Raw genomic sequence first — 26,905 nt, 5'->3', positions numbered from 1 at the left:
GACAGACTCATTTGATGCATAAAGACACGCTGCAGGGAACACATCCTTTCCTAGTTATTATCCACCCGCTCTACTTGGCCCATTGGGGGCCGCTTCTGGAGGTGAGAGGCTGGGGGAAACACTTGGGAGATGCACTAAAACGTGCATAGAAAAAAGAAAAAATCACTGCACATTGGTTTAGCACTGTGTGTAAAGACTTTGCTGTGGAAAACACCTACCACTACTGCATTTTTTTGGACTTTACTACACTATTGTCACTGTTTGGGACAGCATCCCTGTGGTGGGATTGGCTGCCCTATTAATTTATTATTTTTATTACTTATTTATTATAATTTTATGGTACGATTGAAATTTGCATTTGGCCGTGTATCAATTATTGCACATTTTATGCTGAACATATGATATCTTTGCACTATTTTGTCACTTCAATATTTGTATATGCAAACTCACGATTAAGGGTCACTTTACCATATTAGTTATATTTATATCCATATATTTATTTATTTCATTTACAGTGAATATGTATGAGTTATTGATTTGTTTGTAAGGCACTGATTTATTATTATCACATGTACTTTGGTTTTGAGCATCTTATTTGAGAAGTTAGTTTTATTTTTTCACAGATTCACATAGAAAAGTATTTTGTTTTTACTTAACGAGGAGAAACTGGTATTGTTGATTAAGCACTTGATAGTATATTTATAGATTTTATACTTTCCCATACCTTAGAATTGTAGCACCACCGTTTTTTATTCACTTGGTATGCTAATATTTATTGGGTACTTTCTCCGGATATTCACTGTAGAAGGTGGGGTTTGATCGGCCCATTACATTTTATATTTTGAGTGGTACTACTGATTGATGGAATAGCGCCACATATCTTTTATTTAATAGCAGCTACAAATACTGTAGCTGCTGACTTTTAAAAGAGGGACACTTACCTGTCCAGGGCGCCCGCGATGTCCTCACCCAAAGCCGATCTGTCCCCTCGGCTCCGGGTGGAGGGGCCGACATTGCTAGTAAGGGAATCAGGAAGTGAAGCCTTGCAGCTTCACAGCCTGACTCCCTACTGCGCATGTGCGAGTCGCACTGCGCGTTCTGCGTGGTCCCTGCTGTCTTCCGGGACCTGTGTGCCTCCCAGAAGACAGCGGGGGGGGGGGTGTGGAGGAGGGACCGGACATGGCATCGATCTCCGCAGGTACTGCGGCGATCTTTTGCCAGAAGTGGGAGCAAATCCCTGGATTAGACAGGTATCTGCACCCCCCTCCCCCTGAAAGGTGCCAAATGTGACACCGGAGGGGGGGAGGACTCCGGACAGCGGAAGTTCCATTTTTGGATGGAACTCCGCTTTAAGGTTAGAAACGCCCCACTTCCTATTCTACCCTCCCAACCTCGTCTATAAACACTTACCTGCCTCCTCTCACTTCTCATGCGCTTTCCCAGCTGTAGCACCGCTCTCCTCACTTTCTGGTCTCTCAGCAACAGTGGGAACCATAGGCTGTTGCTGTCAGTCAGACTCCTGTGATGAGGGAATGGGGGTATGGCTTACTGGTGCTGTGTGTGTCTATGGACACGCACAGTCCAGCTTGGGAGTGTGTGTATACAGGAGGGAGGTACCAACAGGAGAAGGAGCAGAGAGTGCCAGTGGGGGACTGCCAAAGAGGAAGTAAGGGGCCACTCTGTGCAATATGGTTTTAGAGCAGGTAAATAGAACATCTTTATTTTAAATTAAAAAAAACCCTAATCTCACTTTAATGTATTCACCTCTGTGTTACAGTGGAAGGGGCATTTTTATTTATTTATTTTTTTTTTTTTACATCTTGATAGTTTGGCTTAGTTTACATATTTGCAGCTGAAGGGTTATAAGAACGTTTTTACTGTTACCCCTAAGCTACAGAGGCACCTGTACAGAGGTATACCTGTGCAGTGTGGAAGAAATTCTCCCTGCTGTCCCATCTGGCAGGCAGTAAAAGCTACCAAACGTGACCCAATCAAACTCAGATACAGAGCCAAGGAAAAAAAACATATACAAACATTACACGACTAATCAACAAGTCAGTGCAGGCTTTTAGGGGTTAAAACAAGCAGTGAGGAGGCGATATATTACCTCCTCAGATGCCTGTCAAAGGCCCTCTGAAAAGCAATATACCATGGATCACTTTTCAGAGTGCTTGTGTAAATGAGCATTTAGTATACAGTGTTTTATATCTGTATAATATTTACACCATTTTACATGAGTAGAATAAAAAAGTACACTTGAGTGAAAAAGGTGGGCTTCACCAAGTCCTTTACAAATGGCGTTACCAGTTACTTGGGTGAATTAATTCTGGGCAATAAATCACTTTGTAACCAGTGAACGTCCTTACCTTTGACTTTTCTGTCTGGATGTTATCTGAGTCAGCAGTGGTTCATTTCAGTTCTCTGTTCACCAAATAACAGTATTGTAGAGGTCACTGTATATGGTTCCTAACAAGATCTTTAAATAGACGTCCATGTATAGCTCTCAGCACATTGTATGTATATTGAAGTCTTGTGACAGGCTTCTATTTAAATTCTCTTACATATGCTTGGCTGATTTTTATACGTTTTTGACATCAGTATCATTTGCATTATTTTATTATTCATATGCTTTAAAGTGCCACAAACACCCCCCCCCCATCCCCAATATAATATATATCATATCTCAAGCCGTCATCTCCTACCATCTGTTCACCATAACTGCAGCGTTGAATAGCACATCGGGATATTATTATTATACAGGATTTATATAGCACCATCCTGTTACGCAGTGCTTTACAACATATAGGGAGACAGTACAGTTACAATATAATAAAATAGAAGAGGGTTAGGAGGGCCTTGCTCATAAGAGCTTACAATCTATCACTAAGGTAGAGATATAACTGTGGGGGTGGGGGGGGGAGTGATGAGTTGATAGAGAAAGTAAAAAGTTCAGTTTTTGGGTAAAGACAAGATAGGCTTCCCTGAAGAGATGAGTTTACAGGGATCACCTAAAGGTGGACAGAGGAGGAGACCTGAAGAGATTGTAGTAGAGAGTTCCAAAGGCTGGAAGAGGCTCTGGAGAAGTCCAGCATGAGAGCATGGAAGGAGGTGATAAGAGATATATATGATTTTATGAACTACCTTAACCCCTTCAGATCCGCACTAATGACGGCTACATCGCAGATCTACTTTGCCAGGAGGCCGTCAATAGACGTCCTCCCCTTTGCACGCTCCCCGCATGCCCCGTAAACACCGAGTCAACGAGACTTGGATGATCACTGATCGGAGTAAGGGGCCCGTTTCGGCCCTTTACTATGTGATCAGCTGTCATCCAATGACAGCTGATCATGTGATGTAAACAGAAGATCGATAATCCTTTTTTTTTTCCCTCATTCTGATAGCGTGAGGAGAAAAAAAAGACGATCACCAGCTTCAGTGCAAGGGACATCGGTCCTGAGGAGGAAGAGGCAAAGCCACCTCATCTGTGCCCGCCAGTACCACCTGCCAGTGCCCACACAGTGCCACGAATCAGTGCCCACCAGTGCATAAGTGCCAGCAATCAAAGCCACCTATCAATGCCCACCAGTGGTGCCAATCAGTACCACCTAGCAGTGCTGCCTATCAGTGTTTCCTATCAGTGCCCATCACTGCCACCCGTCGGTGCCCATCACTGCCACCCATCAGTGCCACCTATCAATGCCCACCAGTATTGCCAATCAGTGCCACCTAGCAGTGCTGCCTATCAGTGTCACCTACCAGTGCCAATCAGTGCCCATCACTGCCACCCATCAGTGCCCATCACTGCCACATATCAGTGCCACCTATCAATGCCCTTCAGTGCTGCCCATCAGTGCCACCTCTCAGTGCCCACTGATGCCACCTCATCAGTGCCGCCTATTAGTGCCCATCAGTGCTGCCTTATTAGTGCCCATTAATGCAGCCTATCGGTGCCCATCAGTGCAGCCTCATCAGCGTACATCAATGAAGGAGAAAAGTTACCTGTTTGCAAAATTTATTAACAAAATATAAAACAATTTTGTATTTATTTTTTTTTAATTTTTTAAATGTCGGTCTTTTTTAATTTTTTTAACAAAAAATAAAAAACCCAGAGGTGACCAAATACCACCAAAAGAAAGCTCTATTTGTGGTAAAAAAATGATAAAAATGTCATTTGGGCACAATGTTGTATGACCGCACAATTGTCATTCAAAGAATGACCGAGCTGAAAGCTGAAAATTGGTCTGGGCAGAAGGGGGATTTAGGTGCCCAAGTGGTTAAAGTGGAACTATACTTGCCTCAGCTCCAGAGATGCTGCGTCCCGGAGCTCCCCACTGACTTCTTCAGGCGTCCGGCTTCTGGGTCTCGATCGCCAGCTGTTTACTATGTCCGGGCGGGGATGACATCACTCCTACGTATGTGCGGAAGTTCAGTCAGATTCACACAGCTCACTGTACGGGGGGGACAGGCAGGTAAGTAACTTTAATGCAGCATGTCTCTCTTCTGCATTAACCGCCTGCCGACCAACCGCCGTCATTATACTGTGGAAGGTTGGCACGGCTGCACAAACCGCCGTAAGTGTACGGCGGCCACTTTGAGGTATAGGTGTCCGCCGACAACCCTCTATCGCTCCTCAGAGTGCCGGAACAGGGATCTGTCAATGTAAACAGAGAGACCCCCCTGTTCTGTCAGGAAAGTAGAGGCAGAGCTGCTGTTCCTAGTGATCAGGAACAGCGATCTCTCTCTACTACCAGTCAGTCCCCCCCCCCCCCCCCCCCATAGTTAGAAACACCTCCCTAGGGAACACTTAACGCTAGAACCCCTTACCTGCCAGTGACATTTATACATTAATCACTGGCTATTTTTAGCTCTGATCGCTGTATAAATGTCGTGTCAAAGGTGTCCAGTCTGTCCTCCACAATGTCGCAGTCTCCCGCTAAAAATCGCTGATCACCGCCATTACTAGTTTAAAAATTTTTTTTAAATATAATAAAAATGCCATAAATATATCCCCTATTTTGTAGACGCTATAACTTTTGCGCAAACCAATTGATATAGGCTTATTGCGATTATTTGTTTATTTTATTTTTTTTAACCAAAAATATGTAGAAGAATACGTATTGGCCTAAACTGATGAAAATATTACTTTTTGCTTTTTTGTTTTTTTATTATAGTAAAAAGTAAAAAATTTTTTTTTTTTTTTTTTTTAATTGTCACTCTTTTCGAGTTTATAGCGCAAAAAATAAAAACCGCAGAGGTGATCATAAACCACCAAAAGAAAACTCTATTTGTGGGGGAAAAAAAAAGGACATCAATTTAATTTGGGTACAACGTCACACGACTAGGGCATAGGTCAGTTAAAGCGACGCAGTGCCGTATCGCAAAAAAATGGCCTGGTCAGGCAGTGGTTAAAATTCCTGCCTCTCCGCCCTTTTATGTTTGGTCTAAAATTCCACTTTAATTAAAACGGTATTAAACCCAAAAGCAAACATTTTATTATATTGCAGCTTACCAGTTCTTAGATGTTATGACTGCATTCATTTTCTTTTTTAAGGCTTGCTTTCTTTTATTTTCACCTGGTGATCCTGCCAGTATGTCTGTTGTATTTTTTGGCAGAACAAAATGTAGCAGTTAGAGGGTTGAGACAAACCATTTCCACTGACAGGGGTGCTTACAACGATCGGCTTTGATTTATTTATGTAAAAACCTTTATCCCAAACCAAAAAAAAAAAAACGGTTGCTGCAACTGTTTGTGTAACTGCTGTGTGAGCTGAAGTTTGGCTTCAATTTGTTAGTGTACCTAAATCTGCAAGTACATCTAACATTTCCCTCCCCCAGACTGACAACACTGCTGTCCAAAGGTGTCATCCAGAGGGGGGCACTCTAATACAGGAGGTATGTTACTGGCCAGATCACCAGGTGAAACAGAAGGGAAAAGGCCTAAAAATGGAAAACTATTGCAGCCACCACATCTAATAATTGGCAAGCTGCAATATATTACGTTTTTGGTTTTGGGTTTAATACCCATTTAATGCACCCCAGATCGCTCTTCAAGGGTTGCCTCATGTGTAATCGAGCCCTAGGGTGGCACTGATACCTGATTTTTATCGCCCAGTACGAGTACTGATACCTTAGCAGTGTATTTTGAGCCCATACATAATGAACGGGCTTTTTGAACTGGAATGCGGTGCGAGTCCTGTCCGAATCACATGTGGTTTCCCGCACCACTCTTGTGTGAACCCAGGCTGAAATCACTGACAAGCCCGGGTTCACACAGGTGCCGTGCGGGAAACCGCATGTGATTTGGACAGGAATCACACCGCATTCCTGTTCAAACTGCATGCGATTCTTTACAGTGCCATTTGAGCCCATTCATTTTGTATGGGCTCAATTTGCACCGCAAAGGTATTGGTTTCGGATATTGGAGCATTTTCATGAGTACTCGTGAAAATACTTTATCGGTATCGTTACCACCCTACCAAGCCCTTAGCCGATTTGTCGCCTCATCATCTGTTTTAACCCCAAAAATACTGTCCCACCATCCATTACATGCATTTACTTGCATTAGATTGTAAGCTTAACTGCCCCCCTGTGAGTGAGCCCTAAAACATTGGGGTTATTTACTAAAGGGAAATCCACTTTGCACTGAAAGTGCACTTGAAAGTGCAGTCGCTGTAGATCCGAGGGGGACATGCAAGGAAAATAAAAAAACAGCATTTTAGCTTGTACATGATTGGATGATAAAATCAGCAGAGCTTCCCCTCATTTCAGATCTTCCCCTCAGATTTACAGTGACTGCACTTCCAAGTGAACTTGTGGTGCAAAGTGGATTTGCCTTTAGTAAATCAACCCCATTGGCTGGTGCTGCTCATCTAGCACAGAGTGTTATGAGGGGAGTAGAGAGCCGAGTGCAGTGGTTACCAGAATAGAGTGAATCTCCCCAGAGTCACAGACAGCAGTGAAAAAAAAACCTGTCAGGGGTCCTAACCCCTTACCACTCTATACACAACATTAAGCCTATGTTCACATCGGGCCGTTTTGACATGTCAAATTGGCGGCTATTGTCGGTGTTCTGTTGAAGTGCCCGCTATTGAGAAGTGCCCGGTATGTACTGCGCATGCGCCGTACGGAACAGCACAACAGCTGATTTGCCTATCAGCTGGGCTGACATAACCAGGGTGCATGCACACATGGTAAGAGGTATCACTTGATGGGAGATACCATTTCACAGACACAATTTAAACCTATACAAACAGCGGGGGAGACTGTAGGCCTCAGGCTGTGCATCGCTGCTGCTGTACGGCGGCTTGTGGCTGTGTTGAAGAGTTGGTTTTGTCTGTGTTGCAACCCGCCCTTTCACACAGGCAAAAGCGGCCGTTCAACACAGCAAATCCGCCCTGCAACACAGACAAAACCGGACCATCAGCACACTGTTAAGCCGCCCCGCAACAGTGAGGCACAATGAGAGAACTACAGTCCCCCCGCTGTTTGTATAGGTTTCAATTGTGGCCGTTAAATGGTATCTCCCATCGATAAATGCCTCCTATGATGTGCGCATGCGCCATGGTCACGTCACTGGAGCTGATTGGCAAATCAGCTGAAGTGTCGCTCCGTCCTGCAAATGCACGGGCACTATTCGATGGGGGGCACTTCTCGACAGAACACCGGCAATGGCACCATCCGAATCGGTGCAACGACGACTTTGCGGCACAGCACCGATTCCCAAAAGTAGTTCCTGCACAACTTTTGGCGATTTCGGGGGCGGTTTCAGTAGCCACTGGTGCAGGAACCTGTACAGATATCTCTGAAACCACTCCCAAAGGTCCGTGTGAACCTGGGATAAATTTGGTTTTGGCTTTAGGTATACAGTACTTTTAAATCTGAATAGACCTTCTAGAGAACAGAGTCTACCTTCTTATATAAAGTCTCTTCTATCTATCGGACACATCACAGCATTGTGTTTTGACTTCATAACCACCTTGTCTCTAATTTCATTTAGGAAAGGCAAGGAAGTATGGAAGTCGATGTTTCCAGGTTTAACATTGATGCCCCAAGATGGGATCAGAGTACATTCATCGGTCGCTTGAAGCACTTCTTCAATATTACAGACCCCAGGACAGTGGTTGTGTCTGAGCAAGAGCTGGACAGAGCTAAGCTGCTTGTTGAGGCTTGCAGGTAATTGCAAAGTATTTTTTTTTTCTATCTAGCATTATATAACACTAACACCGAATACATTATAGATCAGCCCTTCTTTACCAGGGGTTCCCAATGAGCAATGGTGAATAGACCAACCTACAGTGCATCCGGAAAGTATTGACAGCGCTTCACTTTTTTCCACATTTTGTTTTGTTACAGCATTATTCCAAAATGGATTAAACTCATTATTGCCGTCAAAATTCTTCAAACAATACCCCATAATGACAACGTGAAAGAAGTTTGTTTGAAATTTTTGCAAATTAGTTTTAAAAATAAAAAATTTTAAAAATCCCGTGTACATACGTATTCACAGCCTTTGCTCAATACTTTGGTGAAGCTCCTTTGGGACAAATTACAGCCTCAAGTCTTTTTGAGTATGATGCCACAAGCTTGGCACAGCTATTTTTGGGCAGTTTCTCTCATTCTTCTTTGCAGGACCTCTCAAGCTCCATCAGGTTGGATGGGGAGCGTTGATGCACAGCCATTTTCAGATCTCTCCAGAGAAGTTCAATCAGGTTCAAGTCTGGGCTCTGGATGGGTTACTCAAGGATATTTACAGAGTTGTCCTGTAGCCCCTCCTTTGTTATCTTGGCTCTGTGCTTAGGGTCGTTGTCCTGTTGGAAGATGAACCTTCGCCCCAGTCTGAGGTCCAGAGCGCCCTGGAGCAGGTTTTCATCACGGATGTCTGGACATTGCTGTGTTCATCTTTCATTCGATCCTGACTAGTCTCCCAGTTCCTGACGCTTAAAAACATCCCCACAGCATGATGCTGCCACCACCATGCTTCACTGTAGGGATGGTATTGGCGAGGTGATGCGCGGTGACTGGTTTCCTCCAGACATGATGCTTGCCATTCAGGCCAAAGAGTTCAATCTTTGTTTCATCAGACCAGAGAATTTTGTTTCTCATGGTCTGAGAGTCCTTCAGGTGCCTTTTGACAAACTCCAGGCGGGTTGTCATGTGCCTTTTACTGAGTGGCTTCCGTCTGGCCACTCTATCATACAGGCCTAATTGCTGGAGTGCTGCAGAGATGGTTGTTCGTCTTTAAAGGTTCTCAGCTCTCCACAGTAAAATGCTGGAGCTCTGTCAGAGTGACCATTGGGTTCTTGGTCACCTCACTGACTAAGGCCCTTCTCGACCACTCAGTTTGCTCGGCGGTCCACTCTAGGAGTCCTGGTTGTTCCAAACTACTTCCATTTACGGATGGTGGAGGCCACTGTGCTCATTGGGACCTTCAGTGTACCCTTCCCCAGATCTGTGCCTTGATACGATCCTGTCTAGGAGGTCTACAGATGGACTTCATGGCTTGGTTTGTGCCCTGACATGCACTGTTAACTGTGGGACCTTATAAACATCTCAAGGATGATCAGTGGAAACAGGATGCATCTGAGGTAAATTTTGAGTGTCATGGCAAAGGCTGTGAATACTTATGTTAAAAAAAGAAATTTTTTTTTTTTTTTTTTGTGTTTGTTTGTTTTTTTTTAGTTTTTACAAATTTGCAAGGATTTCAAACAAACTTTTTTCATATTGTCATTATGGGGTATGGTTTTAAATTTTTGAGGAAAATAATAAATTTAATCAATTTTGGAATAGGGCTGCAACACAACAAAATGCGGAAAAAGTGAAGCTCTGTAAATACTTTCCGGATGCACTGTATACTAACCCTTCTACAGTAGTCATTAATGTTGGGGAACGCCACCATTTTTCCTGTCTGCATCCCTTTCTGGTAGTATTATTTAATTTAATCCTAAGATTATTACAAAAAATGTTGTTGTACATAGGTGGGTGTAACATGTACCCCCAAGGTATCAAATATGCTAGGCATGCCTATTAATTAGAGAAGGGATGGGGTGGAAGAGACGCCAGAACAGCCAATAGTGTTGCACTGTTTAAAGTGTTATTGAAGTAAAATCAGTCTGTATATGCAGTAAAGCATGCTTGTTATACTCACTGTGAAACCTAAGGGGTTAATCCTCTGCATTGTGTAAAAAGGCTGTTTGAACTTGTCTTCTCTGATCCTCCCCTTCTATGGAAAGACATCAATGGAATGTACATTTGATTATTCTCAAAGTTTAAAAAAAAAAGTAGACCGTGCAATACGGTCAGAAACAACACATGTGCAGAAACAACACATTTTACCACCCGGCAAAACGGACACCAGCAACGGGTAGTGTGATCAAACCCTACAGGTTCACAAGACATATTTAACCCTTTCATACCTCAGCCTATTTCTGACATTGCTTACAAGTTAAAATCCATATTTTGTGGCTAGAAAATGACTTAGAACCACCAAACATTATATATATTTTTTTTTAGCAGAGAATCTGGAGAATAAAATGGCGATTGTTGCAATATTTTATGTCACTGTCAACGCAATTTTTTAGGAAAAAATACACTTTCATGAATTAAAAAAAAAAACTAAACAGTAAAGTTAGCCCATTTTTTTTTTTTTTTATACATAATGTGTAAGATGATGTTACGCCAAGTAAATAGATGCCTAACATATCATGGTTTGAAATTGCGCACACTCGTGGAATGGCGACAAACTACGGAACCTAAAAATCTCCATAGGCGGCGCTTTAAAAAAAAAAAAATAACGGTTTCCAGGTTAGAGCTACAGAAAAGGTCTAGTGCTAGAATTTTTGCTCTCGCTCTGACGATGGCGCCGATACCGCACATGTGTGATTTAAACACCGTTTACATTACTTACGTGTGCGTTTTCTTTGCTGCGCGAGGTCACGGGGACGGGGTCGCTCTAAAACTTTTTTTTTTTTTTTTACATTGTCACTTTTGAAAAAAAAAAAAAAGATCACTTTTATTGGTGTCACAAGGAATGTAAACATCCCTTGTGACAGTAATAGGTGGTGACAGGTACTCTTTATGGAGGGATTGGGGGTCTAAAAGACCTCCAATCCCTCCTTTGCACTTCAAAGTATTCAGATCGGCAAAAACAGCGATTCTAAATACTGTCATTTTTTTTTTTTTTTAAACGGCGCCATTGGCAGCGAGTACACTGGAAGTGACGTGACGTCGCTTCCGTGTTTACACGAAGAAGACTGGAAATAAGCCATTTACCCCTTCCTGTCGGCGGGAAGGGGTTAAAATCCTGTACGCCCTGTAGGCCACATGACCTTTTTTTCACAGGACACTCAAAGTCCAGGATCGCCCACCTTATTCACCTGTCAAACTTGCCCATTGAAGTCAATGGGACCACGCCACAACTGCGTGCCAAACATGGCTATGGCATTTGCAGCGTGGTAGTTCAATGAAAAAAACCCAATAGGGATAAAAAAAAAAAAAAGTACCCATGGAGTTCGACAAACAAGCATGCAGGAGGCAGCAGCAGTATTGCCTTCTCAATGCCTGTAAAACTAGTCACCATGTTGCGATCGCTGTGCAACAAGCCCCCCGTTGCGACCTCCTCAAAAGAATGGGGAAGCCCCGCGTTCTAAAAAAAAAAAATGGGGTTCAAAATTGGCAGTGAGGAAATGTCACATCGCTGTCTCACCTGTCAATCTCCTCTGAAATGTGTTCCAAGCACAGATCGATCTTCAGAGGAACGGCAGGTTTAGAAGCACATCTAAATCTAGCCTAAGGGTTCGATACAAGCACAACCCAAACCGTTTATTTTGTAGCCTGCTTGAAATTGTGTGTCCTCATTCCTAAAAAAATATTCATACGCTGTGCTGGTGCTCATTGTCTTTGTAACATTTACATTCTAAAATCTCATATAGGCTTTAACATATTAATGTAATTTGAAGGGTTATTTTTATGCTTTTTACACTACATCTGCAGCCTTTATTAAAAAAATACCTGGTGATCCTGCCATGTAGGTCCTTGTTGAGGCACTTCTTATACAGGGTGACAACGCTCTTCCTATCTCCCAGCTGTTTTCCTGCATTGTTAAGTGAGCTTCTGATGTGGACATCAAGTGACGGTTTTAACACACATTACAAATTCACTGTTGTCAACTGTAGAAACCCACCCTGAGAAATATCATGCGGCCCTCTCTGGAGTACATCCATTTAGGCCCCTTTCTCACGGGCGGATAGAATTCATCTTTTAACTGCCGATAGATCAATTTATCTACCGCAGCTAAATTCAGACAATGCTTTCCTATGGCCCCATTCACACACTGAATTTACCTTGTTTCCCCGAAAATAAGACCTAGCGTGATTGTTGGTGATGGCTGCAATATAAGACCCACCCCCCAAATAAGCCCTGGTTAAAGTCCTTGTAGGTCTTATTTTCAGGGTAGGGCTTATTTTCAGGGAAACAGGGTAGGGCTTATATTGCAGCCATCACCAACAATCACGCTAGGTCTTATTTTCGGGGAAACAGGGTAGCAACGATTTTATTACATGGGGTTTTGTGCGGTTAGAAAAAATAAATTTGACTGCGTCCAGGACCGATTTATTGCAGCTATCTGCACATAACCACAGGTAATCGCAGTGTACTATTTCACCTGCGGATAGTAGCGGCAACAAGGAAAACCAACAGGAAGCACATCAGAAATGGCAAGAATGTTCCACCACAGCTAAACGCAGCCACATGTAAACGCAGCCACATGTAAACGCAGCTAATCGCAATGTACAACTGCAAGTGATCGCTGTGCCTGGAGTCTTGGAATTTGCTTTTTTTTAACAGTGGCAGAACAGCAGCCCATGTGAAAGGGGCCTTAGACAGGAAGTGGCTGCAAAGAGCACAGGAGATCAGCAGCAAGAATGAAAAAAATTGTGAAAACAATTGTAGTGGAACCTCGGATTGCGAGTAACGTGGTTAACGAGCGTTTTGCAATACGAGCACTGTATTTTTAAAAATCGTAACTCGGTTTGCGAGTGTTGTCTCGCAAAACGAGCACGATTCAGGCCAAAGCGGTGTGCAGTACCGCTTTTGGCCTGAGGTAGGGGGGCGCCGGAGGCAAGCAGAGCCGAATGTCGCCGATCGCAGCCGATCGGCGCCGTTCGGAAATGCACGGAAAGGCCCGAGGACACTTCGGCTGACCTTGGCAAATCTCAGGTAGGAAGTCTTTCCGAGGTCCGCCGAAGTGTCCTCGAGCCTTTTCGGACATTTTTGAGGCTCTCGGGGGCCCCCCACATCTCTGGCCGCATGCAGTATTGCATCCTATTGAAGTCAATGCGGAACTAATTATTTTCATTTCCATTGACTTCAATGGGAACACTTGCTTTGATATGCGAGTACTTTGGATTACGAGCATACTCCTGGAACAGATTATGCTCGTAATCCGAGGTTCCACTGTATTAACAATTACTTTTGATATACAGTGCATGTTACTGTAATTGTCAATCATTTGGGGGGTTTATATTTCCTTTTAAAGCGAACCTTCACCCTAAATTACATCTAGGGCTGCACCGTTCCCCCCCCCCCCCCCCCTCTTCCTCTCTCACCAATAGACATAACTTTGTTTTTTTTTCGTGCTGCAAAGCAGAACTTCCTCTTGTCTTGCCTAGGTGAGACATTCTCCCCTCTCCCCTGCATGTGTACAGATGTGCCCCAGGGCTCAAAGCTTGGGAGAGTCCTGCGGCACATCTGCGTATGTCTCAGGGTCCCCAGTTTTCTGCACACACAGTGGGTTTCCCATGCATCCGCAAACACTGGCAGCAAGGAAGTCTGAAATCTCCTCCACCTTTGCATGTGTATGGAAACATCGTTCTGTGTCCGCAGATGCCATGATCTGAAGGCCAGAAGGATCCGCATGGGCGCATCTGTGCATAGCGGCAAAGGAGGGGATGGGGGGCGAGCCTGTCCAGAGCAGACTGAAGTTCCGCTTAAGAGGCCCTCTTTGTGTGGGCTGTTTTTAAGGCTAAGTCCACCTTACTGACCATGTTTCATGTTATCTCCTTGCAGGATCCTATATTTTTGTTGAGTTTGACTTACGTGACTCCGCCTACACAGCTACATCATTCATTTACAGATCCATTCACAAGATCTATGAATAAAAAGACAATGGCTCCTTTCACATGTCCATTCCAATTAGGTCCTCATGGGACGGTCCATTTACCCCATGGACCGGAGGGTGTAAATGGACACAGATCCATTTACACCCACCTATCTCTTATCCGGTCCACTTAAAACAGGTGTAAGTGGATCTGTTCTCCTCTGTGTAGGCAGATCAGATCGGAGGTAGTTGGGTGTAAATGGCAACATCTCGATAAAGTGCAAGTGCAATGGTACCGTACATGTGAATCATCGTTAAAGTGTCACTAAACCCAGAACCAGCATTCACTTTATCCGGTCTCCCACAGTACACAGAACATGAAAATGCAATTATTTTACTAAATATAAACTGCTAAATACTAGAGCTGCGCGATTAATCGTTAAAAAAATCACGATCTCGATTCAACAACCCCCCCCCCCACGATCCTAATCAGCCATTTCCACGATTCTATGTAAACAGTGCAGAGCCCAGCTGTCAAAAAAAAACAAAACAGACAAGTGTTTATCAACATTCCTCAGAGCTGAGAGATAGAGAAGAGATACAAAGTAACATTTACTTCTTTTAGCTCAAAGGGAAGAACTTTGGTCTGTAAATGAAGTCAGTTTAACCACTTGAAGAGTAAACCTTTTACTGACACTTGTTGCTTACAGGTTAAAATCAGTATTTTTTGCTAGAAAATTACTTAGAACCCCCAAACATTATATATATATATATAGAATAAAATGGTGGTTGTTGCAATATTTTATGTCACTATATTTGCGCAGTGGTCTTTCAAACGCAATTTTTAGGGAAAAATTACACTTACAATGAATTAAAAAGTAAAGTTAGCCCAATGTTTTTGTATAATGTGAAAGGCGATGTTACGCTGTGAGAATCGAGCTCTTTATTCTAAGCAAAAATTGTGATTCCCATTTTATCCAGAATTGTGCAGCTCTACTAAATACCTTTTCTCATCAGCAGTATATAGCAGTCTTGTGACTTTTTGGAAGTGTCTGGTTAAAGCTTATAGGAGGAGTTTTCATTCTACTCTGACTGTCCTATGCGTTTGCATGACCCTCTGTCTTAACAGCGCTGATTGGTCCTGTGCTGATCACATGCACTCCCAAGAAAAAAATAAACTCTAGCAATACACACCAAACTGAGCATGTGCAAAGTGACTCCAAAGGCTCTGTTCTATCATGAGATGGATTGGGAACAGTGGAAGAAGGGGAGGATCAGAGAAGACAGGATCAAACAGCCTTTTTTACACAACGCAGTGGATTAACCCCTTAGGTTCCACAGGTAGTATAACAAGCATGCTTTACCCCAGCTAAAGGTCTGTACCTTAGAATGGACCTGTGGCTGGGGGAATAGTTTGCACCTGGGATTAGAGTCGCAATGCTTTGCAGGTCCCAACACAAAAAATGAACAAATGCATCTTTTTCAACAAATATGGGTGCATTTATTCATTTTTGGCAAAAGGTGGAATTAGCCTTTTATCTACGTATAATTTTTGCAGTAGACCGCACAGACAGATTTCAGCTGTCTTTTTTTTTTTTTTACCAAAAAAAGCAAGTGTTTGACGGGTTGCTGTAGGCTTCAGTTTGAATTTTCCAGTTTTCGCACAGCTGGCCTTTTTTGTAGACAATCTTATCGTAGGCTGTGAATAAATTAGAAAATCAGCGACTCCGCTCAAGTAAAAAGCACCTCCCTGGCAGCACGGGTCACCTTCAAAGTGACAACCTTGATTTCTGTGATCACTAATAAATGAAGGACACGCAGGGGCCTCCTTCAATCCTGTGAGCAGGCGGTGTTCAAAGGGCTGTGGATTTGTGTAGTTGTGCACAAAGGTGGTACTGATGTACAACAATGACAATCTTACTGGTTACCATAGACAATCCAGACAGATTTCCTGTTCTTAATAATCAGCTCCAGAATTCAAACATATACTGTGTAATATAGATGATTTACAAAATCTAAAAAAAAAAAATGTTCCGTATTAGCAGATTTTTACATTTTTGTACAAAAAAATTAAGCAATTTAGTGAAATAAATGTTATAGACGTGACAGTGCTACAATTAGTTTTGCCTTTTTTTTTTTTTTCCAAGTTAATGCAGGTAGATTGTTGCTAGGCAACGGGAGGACAGCTGGGTATCAAAACATCTCCAGTGGCTGGCATAGATCAATAAAGCTGTCAGATTTTAATGATCAGCTTTTTGTGTGAAATCCATTAAAAGGGCTCTGTCACTTAGGAAATCAGTTCTCCGCTAATGAAACTCCATCTCCCTTTATGAAACAAAATGGCATTAATGGAGTCTTTTAGCTTATTTACGTTGAAAAATAGTAAGGCATTAACATTGACCTGTTATTTGTCAGGGTTGGCAACCAGGTGTTTGTATGCCATAGCATGGTCCTTGCACATGCCAACCAAAAAGGGAACTTGGCATGCATTCCTAAATGATTCGGTACACAGTGACTACCTCTGTGTTGCAGTCACACTGAACAGACATAGACCACGGCATTCGTTGGCATTGACACTGTGGGGGTTGATTTACTGAAACTGAGAGCAGCTCTGCATAGAAACCAATCAACTTCCAGGCTTTTTTGTTCAAAGCTTAAAGCAAAAAAATAGATCCTGTTCCTTTTAAAGCATATTATATGACACAGTACTTGTGTTGTGTCATTTGGCCCCATGTAACACCTAAAAAAAACCTGGCTGATCCATCCAGTTTCTACCCTCCTCTATGTAAACTGACCACGATGTATCAAGGCTGCTGAGCCCTGACACTGTGGCCAGTTTACGTGCCTGCTATCTCTCCTCTGTGCTCTCTCCCCCCTCCCTCCCTGCATGTCAGCTCGTGACAGTGTCGCCCCCGCCCCTCCTGCTGCTTGAATAAAACTAACCTGTGTGCACCATCCGCGCTGCCTCCTATTGTAGTGTCCCCCTCTGTGTGTGATTTATAAAAATAAATGGTGCAAATACCTCATTTCAGAGCGGAGATTGCGATCACGTGACCGGCTGGCTCTCTCCTCCTCCCCTACTGACTGATGTCAGTGGGGGAATCTCGACCCTGCCCTCTGCATCTCTGAGTAGGAAAGGAGAGATCTGGCCAGTCATGTGATCACGCTCTGAAATGAGGTATTTGCAACATTTGTTTTTATAAAGCATACACAGGGGGACACTACAATAGGAGGCAGTACTGATGGTGCAAACAGGTTAGAGTGGCTTAACAACCACTTTAAGGCCCCTTTCACATAGGCTTTCCAATCAGATTCACCTGTCAGTTTTTCAGGCTGGCCTGATCGGACCCTGTATTGTCCTCTATAGAGCGTTGGATGTCGAGCTGACACCTGCCGCCATCTGATCCAATGCTGTTTGCCAAGATCAGATGGCATTGGATGGAAACGGACAGGAAGTCCTTTTCCACCTGATTGCTCCATAGAGGAAAGCGGGACTGTCTGCATAGCGGAGCAGACATGGACCTGTCATCCGCCTGCTCAGCGGGGATCGCGGTGAGACGTGCAGTCAGGGGAGGCAGGTGAGACAGCACCTCACCTGCCATGAACATTAAAAAAAAAACGATTGAGGGTTGTAGCTCGGTGGCCTGGGGTTCCAGAGACCCCAAATTTGGGGTGTAGGTAGCTGAAGTCCTACCCCACCACTGGTCAAATGCATTAGAATGTATTAAGATAGAAAAAACTTCTGCCTTTACAACTACTTTAAAGCTGAATTCCAGGTATGGTTTAATTGCGTAGTTCTACTTGGTCCAATGTAAGTATGTGCATTCCATACCTAGCCAATTCTTGTGCAAATTGAAAATTACTGTAGTTGCTGTTGCTCGTGCCGTGATCCTCGCTGACTTACCAAGTCCCATGTCAAGCGGCTGTCCTGATGCCTATTACCCAAGAGGGTTGCTCACTCGGCATGGACATTCAGTGAATGCCTTCCATTTTTCTCAATCAATGCAAAGCGTTCTCTGATTGGGGGGTTGATGTCACTAACTCCACCTCGTCCAATCAGAAAACACTTTTTACATTAATTGAGAAAAATGCAAGGCACTCCCTGAATGGCTTATCCCTTTAGGAAGTCACGTAGCTCTGTGATGCAACGCATTGGTGAGGAGCCCATTTTTCAGTGCATTTGCCTGTATACTGATATGCACCAGTGATAATGTATTGTAAAAGTTGAATTTTTTACTTTTGGGTTACTTTTTTAATAAAAATAGTTTTATATATACGGAGACACTTAAAGTGTTTGTTACCCAAACATTTCATGTTCCTGATATGTGCCTGTTGTACCATGTAATTGTATGAGAAAGTATCCTGTTCTCTTCGTATTGCTTCCTTTGTGAAAAATCCCTGGTGTTCCTGCCAGTTCCTCTGTTTTCCTATTAATAAGTGAACACACTAGGCAGGAGAACACACACTGTGGTCAATTCTCTAGCTATGCTGGGAACTCCATGTACTCTCCTCCAATGATCAGACTTGTCCTAACACGCCTCCCCTGCACAGCCATTCACTGGGAAGCTCAGTGTGCTGCTGCTTCTCCTCCCCCAGCTCTTCTGCAGCTAAGAACAGAGGGAACAGACAGAATGTGATCACTTCTATAAAAGTGGAAAAAAAGGCACATAACATTTTTTAATCTGTACTCATATGTTTTGCCTTTCATTTCACATTTAAACAGAATGGGTTGTTTTACAAGGTGATTGTTTATAATCACTTTAATTTACTATCCTTTTTTCGAGCTCCCCAAGTACTTATATTGGGGGATCCCGGAGGATGTAGATGGATCGAAGCATGCCTGTAATGCCCCGTACACACGGTCGGACTTTGTTCGGACATTCCAACAACAAAATCCTAGGATTTTTTCCGACGGATGTTGGCTCAAACTTGTCTTGCATACACACGGTCACACAAAGTTGTCAGAAAATCCGATCGTTCTGAACGCGGTGACGTAAAACACGTACGTCGGGACTATAAACGGGGCAGTGGCCAATAGCTTTCATCTCTTTATTTATTCTGAGCATGCGTGGCACTTTGTCCGTCGGATTTGTGTACACACGATCGGAATTTCCGACAACAGATTTTGTTGTCGGAAAATTTTATATCCTGCTCTCAAACTTTGTGTGTCGGAAAATCCGATGGAAAATGTCCGATGGAGCCCACACACGGTCGGAATTTCCGACAACACGCTCCGATCGGACATTTTCCATCGGAAAATCCGACCCTGTGTATGGGGCATTAGAGTGGAGGTGAACAGCATCCCTGGTATATCAGCCCTAGCTTAAAGGGAAAGCGCATTTGACAGATGAATATTGGGTCAAACTAGAAGGTGAGAGCACTGGCATTGATGGGTTGTGCACCTTAAAGAGACGTACCCACATATTCACTATGGAGGATATATTAATTTCAGTATAAGTGGATGAACTATTTATAGTGGACACAGCTTCCAATATTTGATGGACATACATTTGGATATTTAGAGAACTTTTTTTATTTACATCCGGTTTGCATCTCATTATTTACAGTTTATACTTGGTGTTGCACGTGATGATAATATTGGGGTAACCATGTAAAGGGATTTTTGGAAGATTGTTAATATTGAGTTTTGCACTTTGATTTGATTTCTACTTTTATTGTTGCACTTGGTATAATTTATACTGCGTGACACTGTTGGATATATTATGACTTTCTGAATGGCACCTGTGCCAAGCAGGCAACCCCCTACGGTTACTATGCATCAGAACAGCCGCCCTGCACTGTACCCCGAAGACAGCGAAGGTCACTGTAGTAGTGACGGCTACTACAGTGATTTGCAGCTTCCACAGGGATCAGCCAGGTATGGAATATGGTCCAGGCTGTAGCAATATGCGAACAAACAATAAAAAAACCCATACCTGGAATTCAGGTCTAAAGTGTATGTCAACGCTAACAATGGACTTCACTTGTTTGCTTTCTTTAAGTCCATTTAAACTATTCCATTAAAGGCATTTTGTTATATCTGTTTGTTGATAAGGGCCAACAAATAATGGTTGATATTGCCTGAAATCCAGTAGGTGATAACATCTTGTGCTTTTTACTGACTGTTCTTAATTAGCGCTGTTCTAGTTCCTGCTCTGAACTATAGAACATGTCCCCCTTTGTTATGAAAAGAGGAGATATTTTGTAATCCTAAAACACTTTCTGACCTAGGGCGACAATTCTGCTACGGCACAGATAAAGTACAGTGAGTGAGCGTTGTCACCCAGGACAGGAAGTGTGTTACTGGTAGGATCACCAGGTGAAAAAAAAAAGGACTGTAGACATCTAAGGACTTGTTCTTGGGTTCAGACTCTGCTACCTCATTATTGGCAGAGAGGAATTAAAATGTGTGTACCATATTTGACACTTTGTGGCCGACTTTATCTGTTGCAACCATTCATATTTGCTTTAATTTTTTTAACCTGCCAAAAGGAAGATTGGAATCTGATTGGTTACATGCAGCAACAAATTTTTAGTGTTCCCTTTGTATTGTTAGGCCCCTTTCACACTGGGGCGGGAGGTGCATCGGCGGTAAAGCGCCACTATTTTTAGCGTCGCTTTACCGTGGTTTTAGCGGTGGTATTCGGCCGCTAGTGGGACGGTTTTACCCCCCACTAGCAGCCGAGAAAGGGTTAAAAGCCATGGCAAAGCGCCTCTGCAGAGGCGCTTTGCCGGCGCTATAGCCGCAGTGCCCCATTGATTTCAATGGGCAGGAGTGGTGTATACACCGCTCCTTCACCTCTTCAAAGATGCTGCTAGCAGGACTTTTTTCAGCGTCCTGCTAGCGCACCGCTCCAGTGTGAAAGCCCCGAGGCTTTCACACTGGAGACACAGCAATGGCTGTTTCAGGTCGGTTTGCAGGCGCTATTGTTAGCGCAATAGCGCCTGCAAAACGACCCAGTGTGAAAGGGGTATTGACACCGATCCTTCACCGTTCCTGCCCATTGAAATCAATGGGGCACCGCGGCTAATCAATGGGGCCCCGTGGTTTTTAACCCTTTTTAACCCTTTCTTGACCGCTAGCGACGGTAAAACGCCGCTAAAAATATCAGTGCTTTACCGCTGACGCACCTCCTGTCCCAATGTGAAAGAGGCCTAAAATACCTATAGTACCGTAAAAACTGCTGAAGACTATATTGGCAGTTATTATTAACAGTTAATTATTAACAGTTAATATATTTAGCAATATTCAGTTTACCTGCTGAAATCTCTGCAAGGTTCATTTAAATATTTCCTTCCACTTAATAATAACGCTCAAATGAGACTCCTTATAAATCACATTTTTGCAATCTCTTAAATCATTTTCCAATTTTCTCACTTACTAATCACTTCAAGTCTTTTATTTTTCTATTCTTAAAGCTCAACTCCAGAATAACAGCCAAAGTAAAAATAAACCTACAATTAAAAAAAATGTGAGCAGGCAGCTCCTTATTGTAAAAGACACACGCTAGGTCTCTTCCACAATAAGACATATGAGCTTTGCATGAGTGCGGACATTACTGGCACGCTGCCGTGGTGGCGGAATGAATAAGTCTTGTGCGTAGGAGTGAGAGTCAATACCCAAAAGAAGTCAGAGCAGAAGATGTCAGCAGCCGGTGAGGGATCCAGTGGTCATCTATCTGGAAGTATCTGTGGCCCTTAGTTTCACTTTAAATGCACCAATGAAATACACATAGGGTAGCCTTATATACCAAAGGATTTGCTTTTCTATCTATTCATTATATACCGCTCTACAACATCGTATAGCTGGGCAAGTGCAACCACTTTTCTCTGTTTCAATTAGGAAATACAGATGTGTCACCTCCCGCCCCCCAGCCTGTTTCATGAACAGTAAAAGAAAAGCAGCAGACTGATAAGGTCACCCCTCTGTTTACTATGTTCTCTCCTCCTATCATCATGTTCTTTGTCAACATATTTGCCTGCAGCTCCCCTGATTGGCTGCCTGTGCTTCCCCTCCCAGTTCCACTATAGTGGTGTCAGAAACCATGAAATCAGGCTGAGGCAGAACTACAGTTAAATCACACTTGTTTAATAATAAAAGTAAAAAGAACAAACATAGTCAAAACATAGCCAAAGTATACTAATCTGAACGGCTAGTCAGCCAAGCCAAAAGTCAGGGATCAATGTAGTGGAACAGCAAGCAGGATCTGGAGCCAGAAGGGATGTCAGCAAAGCAAGTCTTGAACAGGATCGCAAGAGAGCGCCTCGGTTTCTGTGATGTTGACCAAGGCGAAGGCAGAGCTCCTCAGGACTGGATGGCTTAAGTAGGCAGGACTAACGAGCAGGATGTCATCAACAGCTGAGTAACTGTGGTGAGATAGGAGCTGGCAATTAGCTGACAGCTGAGCAGGCAGCTCAGAGAAGGAAGGGCTGAGCCCAGCCATGGCAAGTGGGGATTTCAAGAGCTCAAACTCAGGTACCTACACTAGCTGCATTTAAAAATACATCAATGGCTTATTAATGCAGTGTTGCATAAATGTGTGTCTTTTATAGTTGCTTGGAGTTGAGTTTTAATTACAAATTTCCTTTCCCACTATCTCCTGGTCTTGCATCTTATTCTCATATTAGTTGCGGTCATGTTCAATTCTCTATGCACACTACAAGTCCCATAGTCATAGTCTATTTCGGGAGTGAACTAGAGAGGGTGGCTACGCTCCTACAGTGGGACCATGAAGAATGAATGTAGCCACTCCCTAATGGAATTTGGAGCACGGCAGCAAAGAAATGAATTTGGAGCTTTGAAGGTACTTTTTTGAGTTAAGAATACATACTTGAATATATATATATTTTTTTTTTTAAACCAGAATTTAGTGGCACTTTAAAGCATGACCCTAACATACCATAAAAATAACATGATTTTGTAATCCCAGGAAGCCGTAATAAATTGTTGGGATATTCTAAGGTCTTTTTTTTTTTTTGTAGTTTAAGAAAATAGAGTATATGATTGTTTATATTCTTAATGCCATCTTTCATAATTCAGCACTTTTGATGATTCTGGCAATGTATCTACTCCTGTTGGCACAGATTAGACTGTCTGTTTTGTGTTCAGAGCAGGTGGCGCTCCACCAGGCACCAGCATAGAACAACTGCACTACGCCAAGAAGCTGTACGACTCCGCCTTCCACCCTGACACCGGAGATAAGATGAACCTGATTGGAAGAATGTCTTTCCAGGTCCCTGGAGGAATGGCGATCACTGGCTGCATGCTGCAGTTTTACAGGTAGAGTTTTATTATATTTTGCATGTGTGATATTCATCTAGGATTTGACAAATGCTGTCGGCACTTAAAGCAGCAAGAAGGAGCAAAAGCCACCCATGTACCATCTAATGTGGGCTAGTAGGCATCTCCCTTTGTAAGCCTGCAATGACTTGCTGAGTTTAAAAGGGAGCTTTTAGGCTGACCATACTCTGTACACTCTGTACAGAAACAGTGCATATATCTACTAATAAACTATGTGGTGTAAGAGCCTGATTTGATAATACTTTTTTGTGACTTATTACGTAGTTTTGGTAAACCTAAAGGAAGCTCACATGTTGCACACATAAAGCTCACATATTGTACAATCAAGTTGTATAGTGCTTTAGGTCTCTGCCCCTCTGGAACACATGAATTAATAGAGAATGCTCAAGTCCCATTCACACTTTGGATCACACAGGAGAATGCACAACTGAAAGACGTAATGGTACAAGATAACATGTGCACCTACCAGGAATTAAAAAACAAAAGTGATGGTGATAGATGTATAGCGGTACAGTGGAACCTCTGATTACAAGCATAATCCGTTCCAGGAGTATGCTCATAATCCAATGTACTCTCATATCAAAGCGAGTTCTCCCATTGAAGTCAATGGAAACGAAAATAATTTGTTCCGCATTGACTTCAATGGGATGCAATGCCGCATGTGGCCAGAGGCGGGGGGCGCCGGAGAGCCTCAGAAACGGCCGAAAAAGGCCCGAGGGACAGTTTGGCTGACCTCGGCAAACCTCGGAAAGACTCCGTTCACAAGCTTTTCCGAGGTCAGCCGAACTGTCCTCGGGCCTTTCCGTACATTTCCGAATGGCGCCGTTCGGTGACTTTCGGCTCTGCACGGCTCCGGCGCCCCCCACCTCAGGCCAAAAGCGGTACTGCACACCGATTTTGGCCTGAATCCTGCTCGTTTTGCGAGACAACACTCGCAAATCGAGTTAGGATTTTTAGAAATACAGTGCTCGGTTTGCGAAACGCTCGTTAACTGCGTTAATCGCAAACCGAGGTTCCACTGTATAGCCAATTGAAACATTTTACAGAGACACTGCCCCAGCCTATTAGATTGGTAGAGAACCTACTTCCCCTGGAGAAAATGTGTGTAGATAAAAGTAGGAAGAGAGTGATCTCCAAGATCTATAAAATATTGATCGATATTAAAGGGCCGGAGATACCACCATACATTGAGAAATGGGAAAAGGAACTGCAAACACAGGTGAAAGATTTGGAGAGACAACTACTGAGGAGCGGATTCATTCTACGTCAATAAATAGCAACATGACAGAGTTAAACTACAAGTGCTTGGCCAGATGGTATATAACCCCCGACAAGGCACATAAATGCCAAAGTGAAACATCACAGTTCTGTTGGCGGGGGTGCAAAGAAATCAGGACTATGGCCCACATATGGTGGCTATGTCCTAAAATCAAAATATACTGGGAGGAGATTAGGAAAATAATAATAGAGATTACAAACATAGAGGTCCCAGACGACCCATGGGGCTGTCTGTTCCACGGGATTAGAATGCTAACCAAGCAATATAAGAGAATGTTGCTCCCACAGCTCTTAAACGCCGATAAAAGCCTAATACCTAGACACTGGCAAGAACTGGAAAGGCCTATATTAAAGGAATGGTGTAATGAAATTCAAAACTGAGAGTATCTTAGGTATAGCGACGAGGAGGGGATGGAGGAGTTTGAAGAGAAATTGAGGGAATGGTCAGAATATAAGTACTCAATGAGATTCGCTGAAGTGATGGGACTATAAAGTAAAAGTAGAACAGGAACCATTAAGTTAGATATATGGAGGGAGTTGAGGTGAAAAGCTTAGGGTAGATCAGGAGCGAGAAAGGGAGAACGGGTAGGTGCTAGGGATGGGTGAGAAGGGGGGGGGGGGGTGCATTTTTGAAATGTATTATGAAAGGTTTTTATGGTTGATATTGTGTGATGCTGAGACGAGAGGAGCATCTCACCAAATGTAATGTGTTTTGATATAGAAAAAAAAACTAATAAAGAAATTGAAAAAAACAAAGTCCCATTCACGCATGTTCTCTGTATCATGTAAACCTGCCGGTGTGCATTGTAGAACGGTGGTGCAATACATTTTTACAATCTTTTTTTTTTTTTAGTTGAAATGTCACACACTGATGGGTGAATACGTGTTGGAAGTCCCCTATACCAGTGATGGCGAACCTTGGCACCCCAGATGTTTTGGAACTACATTTCCCATGATGCTCATGCACTCTGCAGTATAGTGGAGCATCATGGGAAATGTAGTTCCAAAACATCTGGAGTGCCAAGGTTCGCCATCCCTGCCCTATACTGTAAAAAAAAAACAACCTTTCTGCTCTGTCCTCGGTGCAGATCATATACAGAGCCGTCCATGCTCCGAAACATAGAGAAAAAGAAGGAGCTCTCCACACATCAAAAACATCACACAAGGTTCTGGTTTATTGAAGCCAACAATCCCTACAACAGCCCCATGGGCGGGGACTATGCACCGCAATATTTTGTTGCAATATGCTGCATAAAAATGCAACCTGTTCTACTTTTTATTTTTTTTCAGCGCACTCTAATGCCACATGGTGCACCCTGAAACAATAGGACAAGCTCCAAATTGCCTTGCCTATACATTGGCACTGCATTAGGCAACGCAGCCCATTGGGGTTAATGTAAATGGACTCTTAACATTATAAAAGCATGTTAATAAGAGTAATGCCCCGTATACACGGTTGGACTTTGTTCGGACATTCCAACAACGAAATCCTAGGATTTTTTCCGACGGATGTTTGCATACACACGGTCACACAAAGTTGTTGGAAAATCCGATCGTTCTAAACGCGGTGACGTAAAACACGTACGTCGGGACTATAAACGGGGCAGTGGCCAATAGCTTTCATCTCTTTATTTATTCTGAGCATGCGTGGCACTTTGTCCGTCGGATTTGTGTACACACGATCGGAATTTCCGACAACGGATTTTGTTGTCGGAAAATTTTATATCCTGCTCTCAAACTTTGTGTGTCGGAAAATCCGATGGAAAATGTGTGATGGAGCCCACACACGGTCAGAATTTCCGACAACAAGGTCCTATCACACATTTTCCATCGCGTGTACAGGGCATAAGTATGAAAGGGGCCTTACACTGTGTTACAGTCCCTACTCCTTTATCTGTGCCTCTTATTTCATGTGCAGGTACATGCAAAATTCAGACTCAGTCACTTCCCCTATTGGCATTTCTCAAAGACACAGTTTCCTCTTGTACATGCACAGCTTTATTGAACAAGAAGCAACAGACACTCCACCGATGCTATCCCTCTGATGCATTTCGCCCCTTATTGAGGATTAACTGTACAGTCTGCTGGTGGAGAGAAAATAGGCACGTTCATACATATGCAAAGGAACATCCACATAATTCTGCAAGGGACACAGTACCACCTACATATATTTTATGTAGTTATCTTGAAATTGATATATCCTCTCACAATTCTATATTCCCAACTCCGGATTA

The 26,905-nt window shown here is 43.2% G+C and overlaps 1 protein-coding gene across 2 annotated transcripts in view; it reads left to right on the top strand.

Moving 5' to 3' along the window:
* The window catches only part of SFXN2 (sideroflexin 2), a 121,271-nt gene that overhangs the window by 35,741 nt on the left and 58,625 nt on the right, over positions 1–26,905 (top strand). The window contains exons 2-3 of one of the 2 annotated variants that reach the window (XM_073596142.1): positions 7,997–8,172; positions 23,202–23,372. In XM_073596142.1, coding sequence (XP_073452243.1) covers positions 7,997–8,172; positions 23,202–23,372 — 347 coding nt within the window. The remainder of the gene's footprint in view (positions 1–7,996; positions 8,173–23,201; positions 23,373–26,905) is intronic. The other variant, XM_073596143.1, reaches the window with a different exon arrangement.

The sequence above is a fragment of the Aquarana catesbeiana genome, linkage group LG08, assembly GCF_042186555.1.
Source record: "Aquarana catesbeiana isolate 2022-GZ linkage group LG08, ASM4218655v1, whole genome shotgun sequence".
NCBI lineage: Eukaryota > Metazoa > Chordata > Amphibia > Anura > Ranidae > Aquarana > Aquarana catesbeiana.
Note: the sequence above shows the minus strand (reverse complement) of the source record. Positions and strands in the feature narration are given on the sequence as shown.